The following is a 15,020-nucleotide window of genomic DNA, read 5'->3' as shown; positions in this document are numbered from 1 at the left end:
TGTATATAAAAAAAGACTATTTTTTCTTTTGGAAATAGCGAATAATAGCTAATAAACAGATAAATTTCGAATAATTTTTATTTATTTATTTTTTTCAATTTATTTTATTTGTTTAAATTCTTTTCAATATTTTAAAGCGAATAAAGTGATCTTTATGTGAAAGGAAATATTTTTCTTTGTCAAAGAGCGAATAATGACTGAAAAAGGGACAGAAGTCATATCAGGAGACACGCACACATCGCTCCCAGTAACTCCCTATACTATTAGCCTATAATTTTCAAACTCCGCCCAAAATTAGAATTTAATGTATGCAACAAATGTACCGAAGCATTTTTTTGTAGACCGAACAGTGGGCCCACAATGGGCCAAAATAAGTTTTGTTTACAAACCGGGGGGAGATGTCTTAAGCTAAATTTTCGCGGGGTAGGCATGTGAAGCATGGCGCAATTGGTAATGCTGTGTGGCAAGTTAGATTTGTTGTCCCGGTTGTTATGGTTTCGAAACCCTGCGACGGTCGACATTCAAATCTTTTCATATTATTTTTTTTAATATGTTTTTTGATATTTCATCGTGAATCAAGTGATCTGTATATAAAAAAAACTATTTTTTCTTTGGGAAATAGCGAATAATAGCTAATAAACTGATAAATTTCGGAAAATTTTTATTTATTTATTTATTTAAATTTATTTTGTTTGTTTAAATTCTTTTCAATATTTTAAAGCGAATAAAGTGTTCTATATGTGAAAAGAAATATTTTTCTTTGTTAAAGAGTGAATAATGACTGAAAAAGGGACAGAAGTCATATCAGGAGGCACGCACACATCTCACCCCGTAACTCCCTATATTATTAGCCTATAAATTTCAAACCCACACGATGGTGTTCCCACCTTAACGTGGTGTTGTGGTTTGTGTGTGTTGTTGATCCCGAGAGCTATGCCGGCGGGAGCTTCGGCTCCTGGCAGGGTCACCCAAGCCGGACTGGTCGGAGGGGAGACACCAGACGAAGAGGAACACCCTGGTCCTCCAGGTTGGGGGTTGGGCGTGGGGCCAACAACCCCACCCTGTAAAAAACTCCATGTTACGAAATCTCAAGTAGAAAATAAACCCGGGCTGACTTTAAGGAAACGGACTGGAAATGGTTTGAGGCATATGAGAATTGGATCGTGGAATGTTCGATCATTGTATAGAAATAAGGGGTTGCAAATGCTGATTGAACAAGTTGACTGCTATAGAATTGATTTGTTGGCTGTGCAAGAAATTCGATGGACAGGAGAGGGAATAATTGAAAAGAAAAATCATACAGTTGTCTATAGCTGTGATAGAGAAAACACATGTTTGGTACTGGTTTCATATTGAGTAAGAGAATAAGACCACTTCTGATTGATTTTGATTGCAGGACACCTAGACTATGCAAAATAAGGATAAAGGGCATTTTCTTTAACTACAGTTTTATCAACTTTCATGCTCCTACAGAGGACAAAGATGGCGCGGAAAAGGAGCTTTTTTACGAGGAGCTACATAGATTATATAATTCATGTCCTAAAAATGACGTTAAAATCTTTCTAGGGGATGCAAATGCAAAAATTGGAGTGGAAAAAGAGTTCAGGCCAGTGATTGGAGGGTATAGTCTTCATGATATTTCAAATGACGACGGAAAAAGACTCATAGATTTTGCTACAGATCATAATATGGTCATACCAAGTACAATGTTCCAACATAAAAGAATTCATAAAATGACTTGGAAATCTCCTAATGGAAATACTTACAACCAGATTGACCATATTTTAATTGATTCAAGACACAAATCGGATATACTGGACGTAAGATCTTATCGTGGGGCAAACATAGATTCCGATCATTTTCTAGTTCTGGCAGAGGTTAGAGCCAGAATATCAAATATTCGTAAAGCTCTAGGAGAACGTCTGAAAAAATATGATGGTGAACAGCTAAAAAAAGAGACTACAAGAAGAAAGTTCCAGGAACAAATTGAAAGGAGGCTTGAAGTGACTGATGATTCTTCAGAAAGGGATGATGTTAACAGGGAATGGAATGTTATTAAGAGAGCTCTTATCGAAACAGGAGACCAGGTTGTGGAAAAGATCGAGAGAACCGGAAGAAAGGACTGGTTTGACAATGATTGTTTTATGGCAACTTATAAAAAGAATGAGGCTTATAAAAGAATGATAAGTTCAAGGCATGCAAGAAATGCTGAAAATGCTTATAAAGAAGCAAGAAGAGAAGAGAAGAAGATCCATAAAGAAAAAAAGAGATTATTTTTCGAAGATCTTTTTGAAAATGTTGAACATTTAAGGGGATCAAGGGAAAGCAGAGCTTTCTTTCGAGAAATAAACTTGGGTCGCAAGGAATTCAAGCCAAGAACAAACTCTTGCAGAAGCAGGGAAGGAACGATCTTAAGCGATAGAGAAGAGGTGCTGAACAGATGGAATGAACACTTTGACCATCTGTTGAATGGTGATGAGGAAGAAGACGAGATAGCAATAGACAATTCACAGATGCATAACCAAGAAATGGTTACACCTCCAACGTTGGAAGAGGTCATCATGGGAATTGACAAATTAAAAAACAATAAAGCTCCTGACCCTGACACCATACCATCTGAATTAATAAAAGGTGGGGGAATGGAGGTTGCGAAGAAAATATATGATCTATTACTAATTATATGGGAACGGGAAGTAATCCCAGAGGATTGGAAAATTAGTTTGACTTGCGTAATTCATAAAAAGGGAGATGTTCTTGAATGCTCAAACTATCGAGGAATTAACTTACTTTGCACGAGCTATAAGGTATTCTCAAATATTTTATTCAATAGACTTACTATGTTTTCAGAGGGAATAATAGGAGAGTATCAAAGTGGTTTTAGAAGGGGAAGATCAACTACTGAGCAAATTTTTACCATTCGGCAGATATTGGAGAAAACGAGAGAATTTGGAATTGATTTGCACAACCTGTTCATTGACTTTAAAACCGCCTATGATAGTATTAACAGAAAAGCTCTGATCATGGCAATGAGAGAATTTAAAATACCAGAAAAACTGGTGAGATTGATTAACCTAACACTAAGTGAAACTAAAATCATGGTAAAAATACAGAATTGTTTATCAGAGCCATTAGAAATAAAAAATGGTGTGCGACAGGGAGATTCTTTAGCCTGTCTCCTCTTTAATCTAGCATTAGAAAAGGTAATAAGAGATTCAAAAATCAATAACAGAGGAACTATATTTAATAAGTCAATACAATTGTTGGCTTTTGCTGACGATATAGGAATTATTGCTCGAACACCAAGAGCACTTGAAGAGGCCTTTATTTCTTTAGAGAAAGAGGCCCTGAAGATGGGTCTAAAAATAAATGAAAATAAAACGAAATATATGCCTTGTACTAAAACAGCCCACAGGAGTACCCATCTAAAAATTGGGGGACATTCATTCGAGGTAGTGGACAGCTTCACGTATTTAGGCTCTGAAATAAATAACAGGAACGATGTAACTGCAGAAATACGAAAGAGAATCACAGCAGCAAATAGGTGCCTTTATGGATTAAGAAAGTTTTTAAGATCAAATGTAATCAAGAGAAAAACAAAGCTGTTATTATTTAAAGGCCTAATTAGGTCAGTTTTAACATATGCTTGTGAAACATGGACATTGACTCGTGCAGATGAAGAAATGCTGAGCATATTTGAGAGAAAGATATTACGGTGCATTTTTGGAGGAATTAATAAAAACGGTCAGTGGTTAAGAAGATCGAATTTAGAACTCTATCGATCATATAATGAACCAGACATCATAAGATTCATTAAGGTCCAAAAGATAAAATGGGCAGGCCACTTAGTAAGAATGGAAGAAGACCGTATTGTGAAAAAGATTTTTGATGCCCGGCCGACAGGAACACGTAGAAGGGGCAGGCCAAATCTCAGATGGTTAGATACCCTGGAGAAAGATTTATCTATATTAAAAATAAAGAATTGGAAGTCCATTGCCAAAAGAAGGACAGCTTGGAAAAAACTACTGGAGAAGGCCAAGGCCCATCCTGGGCTGTCGAGCCAGTGAGGAAGGAAGGAAGGATAAATTTCAAACTCTGCCCAAAATTAGAATTTAATGTATGGAACAATTGCACCGAAGCATTTTTTTATAGACCGATTAGTGGACCCACAATGGGCCAAAATAAGTTTTGTTTACAAACCGGGAGGAGGTGTCTTAAACTAAATATTCGCGGGGTAGGCATGAGAAGCATGACGCAGTTGGTAAAGCTGTGTGGCAAGGTAGATTTGTTGTACCGGGGGCTATGGTTTCGAAACCCAGCGACGGTCACCATTCAAATTTTTTCTTTTTTTCATATTATTTTTTTAATATATTTTTTGATATTTTAACGTGAATCAAGTGTTCTGTATATAATAAAAAACTATTTTTTCTTCGGGAAATAGCGAATAATACTGAATAGCTAATAAACTGATAAATTTCGGATAATTCTTATTTATTTATTTATTTTAATTTATTTTATTTGTTTAAATTCTTTTCATTTATTTAAAGCGAATAAAGTGTTCTATATGTGAAAAGAAATATTTTTCTTTGTCAAAGAGCGAATAATGGCTGAAAAAGGGACAGAAGTCATATCAGGAGGCATGCACACATAACACCCCGTAACTCCTTATAATATTAGCCTATAAATTTCAAACTCCGCCCTAAATTAGAATTTAATGTATGGAGCAAATGTACCGAAGCAAAATTTTTTCCCACAATGGGCCAAAATAAATTTTGTTTACAAACCGGGAGGAGGTGTCTTAAGCTAAATATTCGCGGGGTAGGCATGTGAAGCATGACATAGTTGGTAAAGCTGTGTGGCAAGTTAGATTTGTTGTCCCGGGGGCTATGGATTCGAAACCCTGCGACGGTCGACATTCAAATTTTTTCTTTTTCGCATATTATTTTTTTTAACTATTTTTTGATATTTTAACGTTAATCAAGTGTTCTGTATATAAAAAAAAACTATTTTTTCTTCGGGAAATAGCGAATAATACTGAATAGCTAATAAACTGATAAATTTCGGATAATTCTTATTTATTTATTTATTTTAATTTTTTTTATTTGTTTAAATTCTTTTCATTATTTTACAGCGAATAAAGTGTTCCATATGAGAAAAGAAATATTTTTCTTTGTTAAAGAGTGAATAATGGCTGAAAAAGGGACAGAAGTCATATCAGGAGGCATGCACACATAACACCCCGTAACTCACTATAATATTAACCTATAAATTTCAAACTCCGCCCAAAATTAGAATTTAATGTATGGAACAATTGCACAGAAGCATTTTTTTTATAGACCGATTAGTGGACCCACACTGGGCAAAAATAAATTTTGTTTACAAACCGGGAGGAGGTGTCTTAAACTAAATATTCGCGGGGTAGGCATGAGAAGCATGACGCAGTCTGTAAAGCTGTGTGGCAAGGTAGATTTGTTGTACCGGGGGCTATGGTTTCGAAACCCACCGACGGTCGCCATTCAAATTTTTTCTTTTTTTCATATTATTTTTTTTAATATATTTTTTGATATTTTAACGTGAATCAAGTGTTCTGTATATAATAAAAAACTATTTTTTCTTTGGGAAATATCCAGAATTAGCTAATAAACTGATAAATTTCGGATAATTTTTATTTAGTTATTTATTTTAGCTTATTTCATTTGTTTAAATTCTTTTCAATATTTTAAAGCGAATAAAGTGTTCCATATGTGAAAAGAAATATTTTTCTTTGTTAAAAAGCGAATAATGGCTGAAAAAGGGACGGAAGTCATATGAGGAGGCACGTGCACATCACACCCCGTAACTCCCTATAATATTAATCTTTAAATTTCAAACTCCGCCCTAAATTAAAATTTAATGTATGGAGCAAATGTACCGAAGCAAAATTTTTATGGACCGATTAGTGGGCCCACAATGGGCCAAAATAAATTTTGTTTACAAACCGGGAGGAGGTGTCTTAAGCTAAATATTCGCGGGGTAGGCATGTGAAGCATGACACAGTTGGTAAAGCTGTGTGGCAAGTTAGATTTGTTGTCCCGGGGGCTATGGATTCGAAACCCTGCGACGGTCGACATTCAAATTTTTTCTTTTTCTCATATTATTTTTTTTAATATATTTTTTGATATTTTAACGTGAATCAAGTGTTCTGTATATAAAAAAAAGCTATTTTTTCTTCGGGAAATAGCGAATAATACTGAATAGCTAATAAACTCATAAATTCCGGATAATTCTTATTTATTTATTTATTTTAATTTTTTTTATTTGTTTAAATTCTTTTCATTATTTTACAGCGAATAAAGTGTTTCATATGAGAAAAGAAATATTTTTCTTTGTTAAAGAGTGAATAATGGCTGAAAAAGGGACAGAAGTCATATCAGGAGGCATGCACACATAACACCCCGTAACTCCCTATAATATTAACCTATAAATTTCAAAACTCCTCCCAAAATTAGAATTTAATGTATGGAGCAAATGTACCGAAGCATTTTTTTATAGACCGATTAGTGGGCCCACAATGGGCCAAAATAAGATTTGTTTACAAACCAGGAGGAGGTGCCTTAAACTAAATATTCGCGGGGTAGGCATGTGAAGCCTGGCGCAGTTGGTAAAGCTGTTTGGCAAGTTAGATTTGTTGTCCCGGGGGCTATGGTTTCGAGACCCTGCGAAGGTCGACCAAATTTTTTCTTTTTTCATATTATTTTTATAAATATATTTTTTGATATTTTAACGTGAATCAAGTGTTCTGTATATTAAAAAAAACTATTTATTTTTTGGGAAATAGTGAATAATAGCTAATAACCTGATAAATTTCGGATAATTTTTATTTAGTTATTTATTTTAGTTTATTTCATTTGTTTAAATTCTTTTCAATATTTTAAAGCGAATAAAGTGTTCCATATGTTAAAAGAAATATTTTTCTTTGTTAAAAAGCGAATAATGGCTGAAAAAGGGACGGAAGTCATATGAGGAGGCACGTGCACATCACACCCCGTAACTCCCTATAATATTAATCTTTAAATTTCAAACTCCGCCCTAAATTAAAATTTAATGTATGGAGCAAATGTACCGAAGCAAAATTTTTATAGACCGATTAGTGGGCCCACAATGGGCCAAAATAAATTTTGTTTACAAACCGGGAGGAGGTGTCTTAAGCTAAATATTCGCGGGGTAGGCATGTGAAGCATGACACAGTTGGTAAAGCTGTGTGGCAAGTTAGATTTGTTGTCCCGGGGGCTATGGATTCGAAACCCTGCGACGGTCGACATTCAAATTTTTTCTTTTTCTCATATTATTTTTTTTAATATATTTTTTGATATTTTAACGTGAATCAAGTGTTCTGTATATAAAAAAAAGCTATTTTTTCTTCGGGAAATAGCGAATAATACTGAATAGCTAATAAACTCATAAATTCCGGATAATTCTTATTTATTTATTTATTTTAATTTTTTTTATTTGTTTAAATTCTTTTCATTATTTTACAGCGAATAAAGTGTTTCATATGAGAAAAGAAATATTTTTCTTTGTTAAAGAGTGAATAATGGCTGAAAAAGGGACAGAAGTCATATCAGGAGGCATGCACACATAACACCCCGTAACTCCCTATAATATTAACCTATAAATTTCAAAACTCCTCCCAAAATTAGAATTTAATGTATGGAGCAAATGTACCGAAGCATTTTTTTATAGACCGATTAGTGGGCCCACAATGGGCCAAAATAAGATTTGTTTACAAACCAGGAGGAGGTGCCTTAAACTAAATATTCGCGGGGTAGGCATGTGAAGCCTGGCGCAGTTGGTAAAGCTGTTTGGCAAGTTAGATTTGTTGTCCCGGGGGCTATGGTTTCGAGACCCTGCGAAGGTCGACCAAATTTTTTCTTTTTTCATATTATTTTTATAAATATATTTTTTGATATTTTAACGTGAATCAAGTGTTCTGTATATTAAAAAAAACTATTTATTTTTTGGGAAATAGTGAATAATAGCTAATAACCTGATAAATTTCGGATAATTTTTATTTAGTTATTTATTTTAGTTTATTTCATTTGTTTAAATTCTTTTCAATATTTTAAAGCGAATAAAGTGTTCCATATGTTAAAAGAAATATTTTTCTTTGTTAAAAAGCGAATAATGGCTGAAAAAGGGACGGAAGTCATATGAGGAGGCACGTGCACATCACACCCCGTAACTCCCTATAATATTAATCTTTAAATTTCAAACTCCGCCCTAAATTAAAATTTAATGTATGGAGCAAATGTACCGAAGCATTTTTTTATAGACCGATTAGTGGGCCCCCAATGGGCCAAAATAAGTTTTATTTACAAACCAGGAGTAGGTGTCTTAAGCTAAATATTCGCGGGGTAGGTATGCAAAGCATGGCGCAGTTGGTAAAGCTGTGTAGCAAGATAGATTTGTTGTCCCGGGGGCTATGGTTTCGAACCCCTGCGACTGTCGACATTCAATTTTTTTCTTTTTTTCGTATTATTTTTTTTAATATATTTTTTGATATTTTAACGTGAATCAAGTGTTCTGTATATAATAAAAAACTATTTTTTCTTTGGGAAATAGCCAGAATTAGCTAATAAACTGATAAATTTCGGATAATTTTTATTTATTTATTTATTTTAATTTATTTCATTTGTTTTAATTCTTTTCAATATTTTAAAGCGAATAAAGTGTTCTATATGTGTAAGGAAATATTTTTCTTTGTCAAAGAGCGAATAATGGCTGAAAAAGGGACAGAAGTCATATCAGGGGGCACGCACGCATCACACCCCGTAACTCCTTATAATATTAGCCTATAAAATTCAAACTCCGCCCAAAATTAGAATTTAATGTATGGAGCAAATGTACCGAAGCATTTTTTTATAGACCGATTAGTGGGCCCACGATGAGCCAAAATAAGATTTGTTTACAAACCGGGAGGAGGTGTCTTAAACTAAATATTCGCGGGGTAGGCATGTGAAGCATGGCGCAGTTGGTAAAGCTGTTTGGCAAGTTAGGTTTGTTGTCCCGGGGGCTATGGTTTCGAAACCCTGCGACGGTCGACATTCAAATTTTTTCTTTTTTTCATATTATTTTTTTAAATATATTTTTTGATATTTTAACGTGAATCAAGTGTTCTGTATATAAAAAAAAACTATTTTTTCTTTGGGAAATAGCGAATAATAGCTAATAAACTGATAAATTTCGGATAATTTTTTATTTATTTATTTGATTTCATTTATTTCATTTGTTTAAATTCTTTTCAATATTTTAAAGCGAATAAAGTGTTCCATATGTGAAAAGAAATATTTTTCTTTGTTAAAGAGTGAATAATGGCTGAAAAAAGGACAAAAGTCATACCAGGAAGCACTCACATAACACCCCGTAACTCCCTATAATATTATCCTTTAAATTTCAAACTCCGCCCAAAATTAGATTTTATTGTATGGAACAATTGCACCAAAGCATTTTTTTATAGACCGATTAGAGGGCCCCTAATGGACCAAAATAAGTTTTGTTTACAAACCGGGAGGAGGTGTCTTATGTGAAATATTCGCGGCGTAGGCATGTGAAGCATGGCGCAGTTGGTAAAGCTGTGTAGCAAGTTAGATTTGTGGCCCCGGGGGCTATGGTTTCGGAACCCTGCGAAAGTCGACATTCAAATTTTTTTTCTTCATATTATCTTTTTAAATATATTTTTTGATATTTTAACTTGAATCAAGAGTTCTGTATAAAGAAAAAAACAATTTTTTCTTTGGGAAATAGCAATAAATAGCAAATATACTGATAAATTTCGGATAATTTTTATTTATTTATTTATTTTAGTTTATTTTATTTGTTTAAATTCTTTTCAATATTTTAAAGCGAATAAAGTGTATATATGTGAAAAGAAATATTTTTCTTTGTCAAAGAGCGAATAATGGCTAAAAAAGGGACAGAAGTCATATCAGGAGTCACACACACATCACACCCCGTAACTCCCTATAATATAAGCCTATAAATTTCAAACTCCGCCCAAAATTAGAATTTAAAGTATGGAACAATTGTACCGAAGCATTTTTTTATAGACTGATTAGTGGGCCCCCAATGGGCCAAAATATGTTTTGTTTACAAACTGGGAGGAGGTGTCTTAAGCTAAATATTCGCGGGGTAGGCATGTGAAGCATGGCGCAGTTGGAAAAGCTGTGTGGCAAGTTAGATTTGTTGTCCCGGGGGCTATGGTTTCGAAACCTTGCGACGGTCGACATTCAATTTTTTTTTTAATATATTTTTTGATATTTTAACGTGAATCAAGTGTTCTGTATATAAAAAAAAAATATTTTTTCTTTGGGAAATAGCAATAAATAGCTAATATACTGATAAATTTCGGATAATTTTAATTTATATAATTATTTTAATTTATTTTATTTGTTTTAATTCTTTTCAATATTTTAAAGCGAATAAAAAGTTTTATATGCGAAAAGAAATATTTTTCTTTGTTAAAGAGCGAATAATGGCTGAAAAAGGAACAGAAGTCATATCAGGAGACACGCACACATCGCTCCCCGTAACTCCCTATAATATTAGACTATATATTTCAAACTCCGCCCAAAATTAGAATTTAATGTATGGAACAATTGTACTGAAGCATTTTTTTATAGACCGATTAGTGTTCCCCCAATGGGCCAAAATAAATTTTGTTAAAGCTGTGTGGCAAGCTAGATTTGTTGTCCCGGGGGCTATGGTTTCGAAACCCTGCGACGGTCGACATTCAAATTCTTTTTTTTTTATATTATTTTTTTAAATATATTTTTTGATATTTTAACGTGAATCAAGTGTTCTGTATATAAAAAAAAATAATTTTTTTTTCGTTGGTGAATTAGCAATAAATAGCTAATATACTGATAAATTTCGGATAATTTTTATTTATTTTAATTTATTTTATTTGTTTAAATTCCTTTCTATATTTTAAAGCGAATAACGTGTTCAATATGTGAAAAGAAATATTTTTCTTTGTCAAAGAGCGAATAATGGCTGAAAAAGGGACAGAAGTCATATCTGGAGGCACGCACACATCACTCCCCGTAACTCCCTATAATATTAGCCTATAAAATTCAAACTCCGCCCAAAATTAGAATTTAATGTATGAAACAATTGTACCGAAGCATTTTCTTATAGACCGATTAGTAGGCCCCTAAAGGGCCAAAATAAATTTTCGGATAATTTTTATTTATTTTAATTTATTTTATTTGTTTAAATTCTTTTCAATATTTTAAAGCGAATAAAGTGTTCTATATGTGAAAAGAAATATTTTTCTTTGTTAAAGAGCGAAGAATGGCTGAAAAAGGGACAGAAGTCATATTAGGAGGCACGCTCACATCACACGCCGTAACTCCCTATAATATTTCCCTTAAAATTTCAAACTCCGCCCAAAATTAGAATTTAATGTATGGAACAATTGTACCGAAGCATTTTTTTATAGACCAATATGTGGGCCCACAATGGGCCAAAATAAGTTTTGTTTACAAACCGGGAGGAGGTGTCTTAAGCTAAATATTCCCAGAGTAAGCATGTGAAGCATGGCGCAGTTGCTAAAGCTGTGTGTTAAGTTAGATTTGTTGTCCCGGGGGCTATGGTTTCGAAACCCTGCGACGGTCGACATTCAAATTTTTATTCTTCATATTATTTTTTTTAATATTTTTTTTGATATTTTAACGTGAATCAAGTGTTCTGTATATAAAAAAAAACTATTTTTTCTTTGGTGAATTAAAAATAAATTGCTAATATGCTGATAAATTTCGGATAATTTTTATTTATCTATTTATTTTAATTTATTTTATTTGTTTAAATTCTTTTCAATATTTTAAAGCGAATAAAGTGTTCCATATGTGAAAAGAAATATTTTTCTTTGTTAAAGAGCGAATAATGGCTGAAAAAGGGACAGAAGTCATAGCAGGAGGCACGCACACATCACACCCCGTAACTCCCTATAATATTAACCTATAAATTTCAAACTTCACCAAAAATTAGAATTTAATGTATGGAACAGTTGCACCGAAGCATTTCTTTATAGGCCGATTAGGAGCCCACAATGCGCTAAAATATGTTTTGTTTACAAACCGGGAGGAGGTGTCTTAAGCTAAATATTCGCGGGGTAGGCATGTGAAGCATGGCGCAGTTGGTAAAGCTGTTTGGCAAGGTAGATTTGTTGTCCCGAGGCTATTGTTTCGAAACCCTGCGACGGTCGACATTCAAATTTTCTCTTTTTTTCATATTACTTTTTTTAATATATTTTTTGATATTTTAACGTGAATAGAGTGTTCTGTATATTAAAAAAAAACTATTTTTTCTTTGGGAAATAGCGAATAATACCTAATGAACTGATAAATTTCGGATAATTTTTATTTATTTATTTATTTTAATTCATTTTATTTGTTTAAATTTTTTTCAATATTTTAAAGCAAATAACGTGTTCAATATGTGAAAAGAAATATTTTTCTTTGTCAAAGAGCGAATAATGGCTGAAAAAGGGACAGAAGTCATATCTGGAGGCACGCACACATCACTCCCCGTAACTCCCTATAATATTAGCCTATAAAATTCAAACTCCGCCCAAAATTAGAATTTAATGTATGAAACAATTGTACCGAAGCATTTTCTTATAGACCGATTAGTAGGCCCCTAAAGGGCCAAAATAAATTTTCGGATAATTTTTATTTATTTTAATTTATTTTATTTGTTTAAATTCTTTTCAATATTTTAAAGCGAATAAAGTGTTCTATATGTGAAAAGAAATATTTTTCTTTGTTAAAGAGCGAAGAATGGCTGAAAAAGGGACAGAAGTCATATTAGGAGGCACGCTCACATCACACGCCGTAACTCCCTATAATATTTCCCTTAAAATTTCAAACTCCGCCCAAAATTAGAATTTAATGTATGGAACAATTGTACCGAAGCATTTTTTTATAGACCAATATGTGGGCCCACAATGGGCCAAAATAAGTTTTGTTTACAAACCGGGAGGAGGTGTCTTAAGCTAAATATTCCCAGAGTAAGCATGTGAAGCATGGCGCAGTTGCTAAAGCTGTGTGTTAAGTTAGATTTGTTGTCCCGGGGGCTATGGTTTCGAAACCCTGCGACGGTCGACATTCAAATTTTTATTCTTCATATTATTTTTTTTAATATTTTTTTTGATATTTTAACGTGAATCAAGTGTTCTGTATATAAAAAAAAACTATTTTTTCTTTGGTGAATTAAAAATAAATTGCTAATATGCTGATAAATTTCGGATAATTTTTATTTATCTATTTATTTTAATTTATTTTATTTGTTTAAATTCTTTTCAATATTTTAAAGCGAATAAAGTGTTCCATATGTGAAAAGAAATATTTTTCTTTGTTAAAGAGCGAATAATGGCTGAAAAAGGGACAGAAGTCATAGCAGGAGGCACGCACACATCACACCCCGTAACTCCCTATAATATTAACCTATAAATTTCAAACTTCACCAAAAATTAGAATTTAATGTATGGAACAGTTGCACCGAAGCATTTCTTTATAGGCCGATTAGGAGCCCACAATGCGCTAAAATATGTTTTGTTTACAAACCGGGAGGAGGTGTCTTAAGCTAAATATTCGCGGGGTAGGCATGTGAAGCATGGCGCAGTTGGTAAAGCTGTTTGGCAAGGTAGATTTGTTGTCCCGAGGCTATTGTTTCGAAACCCTGCGACGGTCGACATTCAAATTTTCTCTTTTTTTCATATTACTTTTTTTAATATATTTTTTGATATTTTAACGTGAATAGAGTGTTCTGTATATTAAAAAAAAACTATTTTTTCTTTGGGAAATAGCGAATAATACCTAATGAACTGATAAATTTCGGATAATTTTTATTTATTTATTTATTTTAATTCATTTTATTTGTTTAAATTTTTTTCAATATTTTAAAGCAAATAACGTGTTCAATATGTGAAAAGAAATATTTTTCTTTGTCAAAGAGCGAATAATGGCTGAAAAAGGGACAGAAGTCATATCAGGAGGCACGCACACATCACTCCCCGTAACTCCTTATAATATTAGCCTATAAATTTCAAACTCCGCCCAAAATTAGAATTTAATATATGGAACAATTGTACCGAAGCATTTTTTTATAGACCGATTAGTGGGTCCCCAATGGGCCAAAATAAGTTTTGTTTGCGAACCGAGAGGAGGTGTCTTAAGCTAAATATTCGCGGGGTAGGCATGTGAAGCATGGCGCAGTTGGAAAAGCTGTGTGGCAAGTTAGATTTGTTGTCCCGGGGGCTATGGTTTCGAAACCTTGCGACGGTCGACATTCAATTTTTCTTTAAATATATTTTTTGATATTTTAACGTGAATCAAGTGTTCTGTATATAAAAAAAAATTATTTTTTCTTTGGGAAATAGCAATAAATAGCTAATATACTGATAAATTTCGGATAATTTTAATTTATATAATTATTTTAATTTATTTTATTTGTTTTAATTCTTTTCAATATTTTAAAGCGAATAAAAAGTTTTATATGCGAAAAGAAATATTTTTCTTTGTTAAAGAGCGAATAATGGCTGAAAAAGGAACAGAATCATATCAGGAGACACGCACACATCGCTCCCCGTAACTCCCTATAATATTAGCCTATATATTTCAAACTCCGCCCAAAATTAGAATTTAATGTATGGAACAATTGTACCGAAGCATTTTTTTATAGACCGATTAGTGGGTCCCCAATGGGCCAAAATAAATTTTGTTAAAGCTGTGTGGCAAGCTAGATTTGTTGTCCCGAGGGCTATGTTTTCGAATCCCTGCGACGGTCGACATTCAAATCTTTTCTTTTTTTCATATTATTTTTTTTAATACATTTTTTGACATTTTAACGTGAATCAAATGTTCTCTATATAAAAAAAAAACTATTTTTTCTTTGGGAAATAGCGAAAAATAGCTAATAGACTGATAAATTTCGTATAATTTTTATTTATTTATTTATTTTAATTTATTTTATTTGTTTAAATT

The 15,020-nt window shown here is 32.9% G+C and overlaps 1 protein-coding gene across 1 annotated transcript in view; it reads left to right on the top strand.

The window, feature by feature from the left end:
* The first annotated feature begins 933 nt into the window (after nucleotides 1-933).
* LOC147808230 (uncharacterized) overlaps nucleotides 934-15,020 on the top strand; it is a 94,280-nt gene continuing 80,193 nt past the window's right edge. The window contains exons 1-3 of the mRNA XM_087166942.1: nucleotides 934-1,333; nucleotides 1,567-2,194; nucleotides 2,312-3,578. Coding sequence (XP_087023068.1) covers nucleotides 934-1,333; nucleotides 1,567-2,194; nucleotides 2,312-3,578 — 2,295 coding nt within the window. The remainder of the gene's footprint in view (nucleotides 1,334-1,566; nucleotides 2,195-2,311; nucleotides 3,579-15,020) is intronic.

Source organism: Parasteatoda tepidariorum, chromosome 6 (assembly GCF_982258835.1).
Source record: "Parasteatoda tepidariorum strain Cologne lab strain chromosome 6, Ptep-v5.0, whole genome shotgun sequence".
NCBI lineage: Eukaryota > Metazoa > Arthropoda > Arachnida > Araneae > Theridiidae > Parasteatoda > Parasteatoda tepidariorum.
Note: the sequence above shows the minus strand (reverse complement) of the source record. Positions and strands in the feature narration are given on the sequence as shown.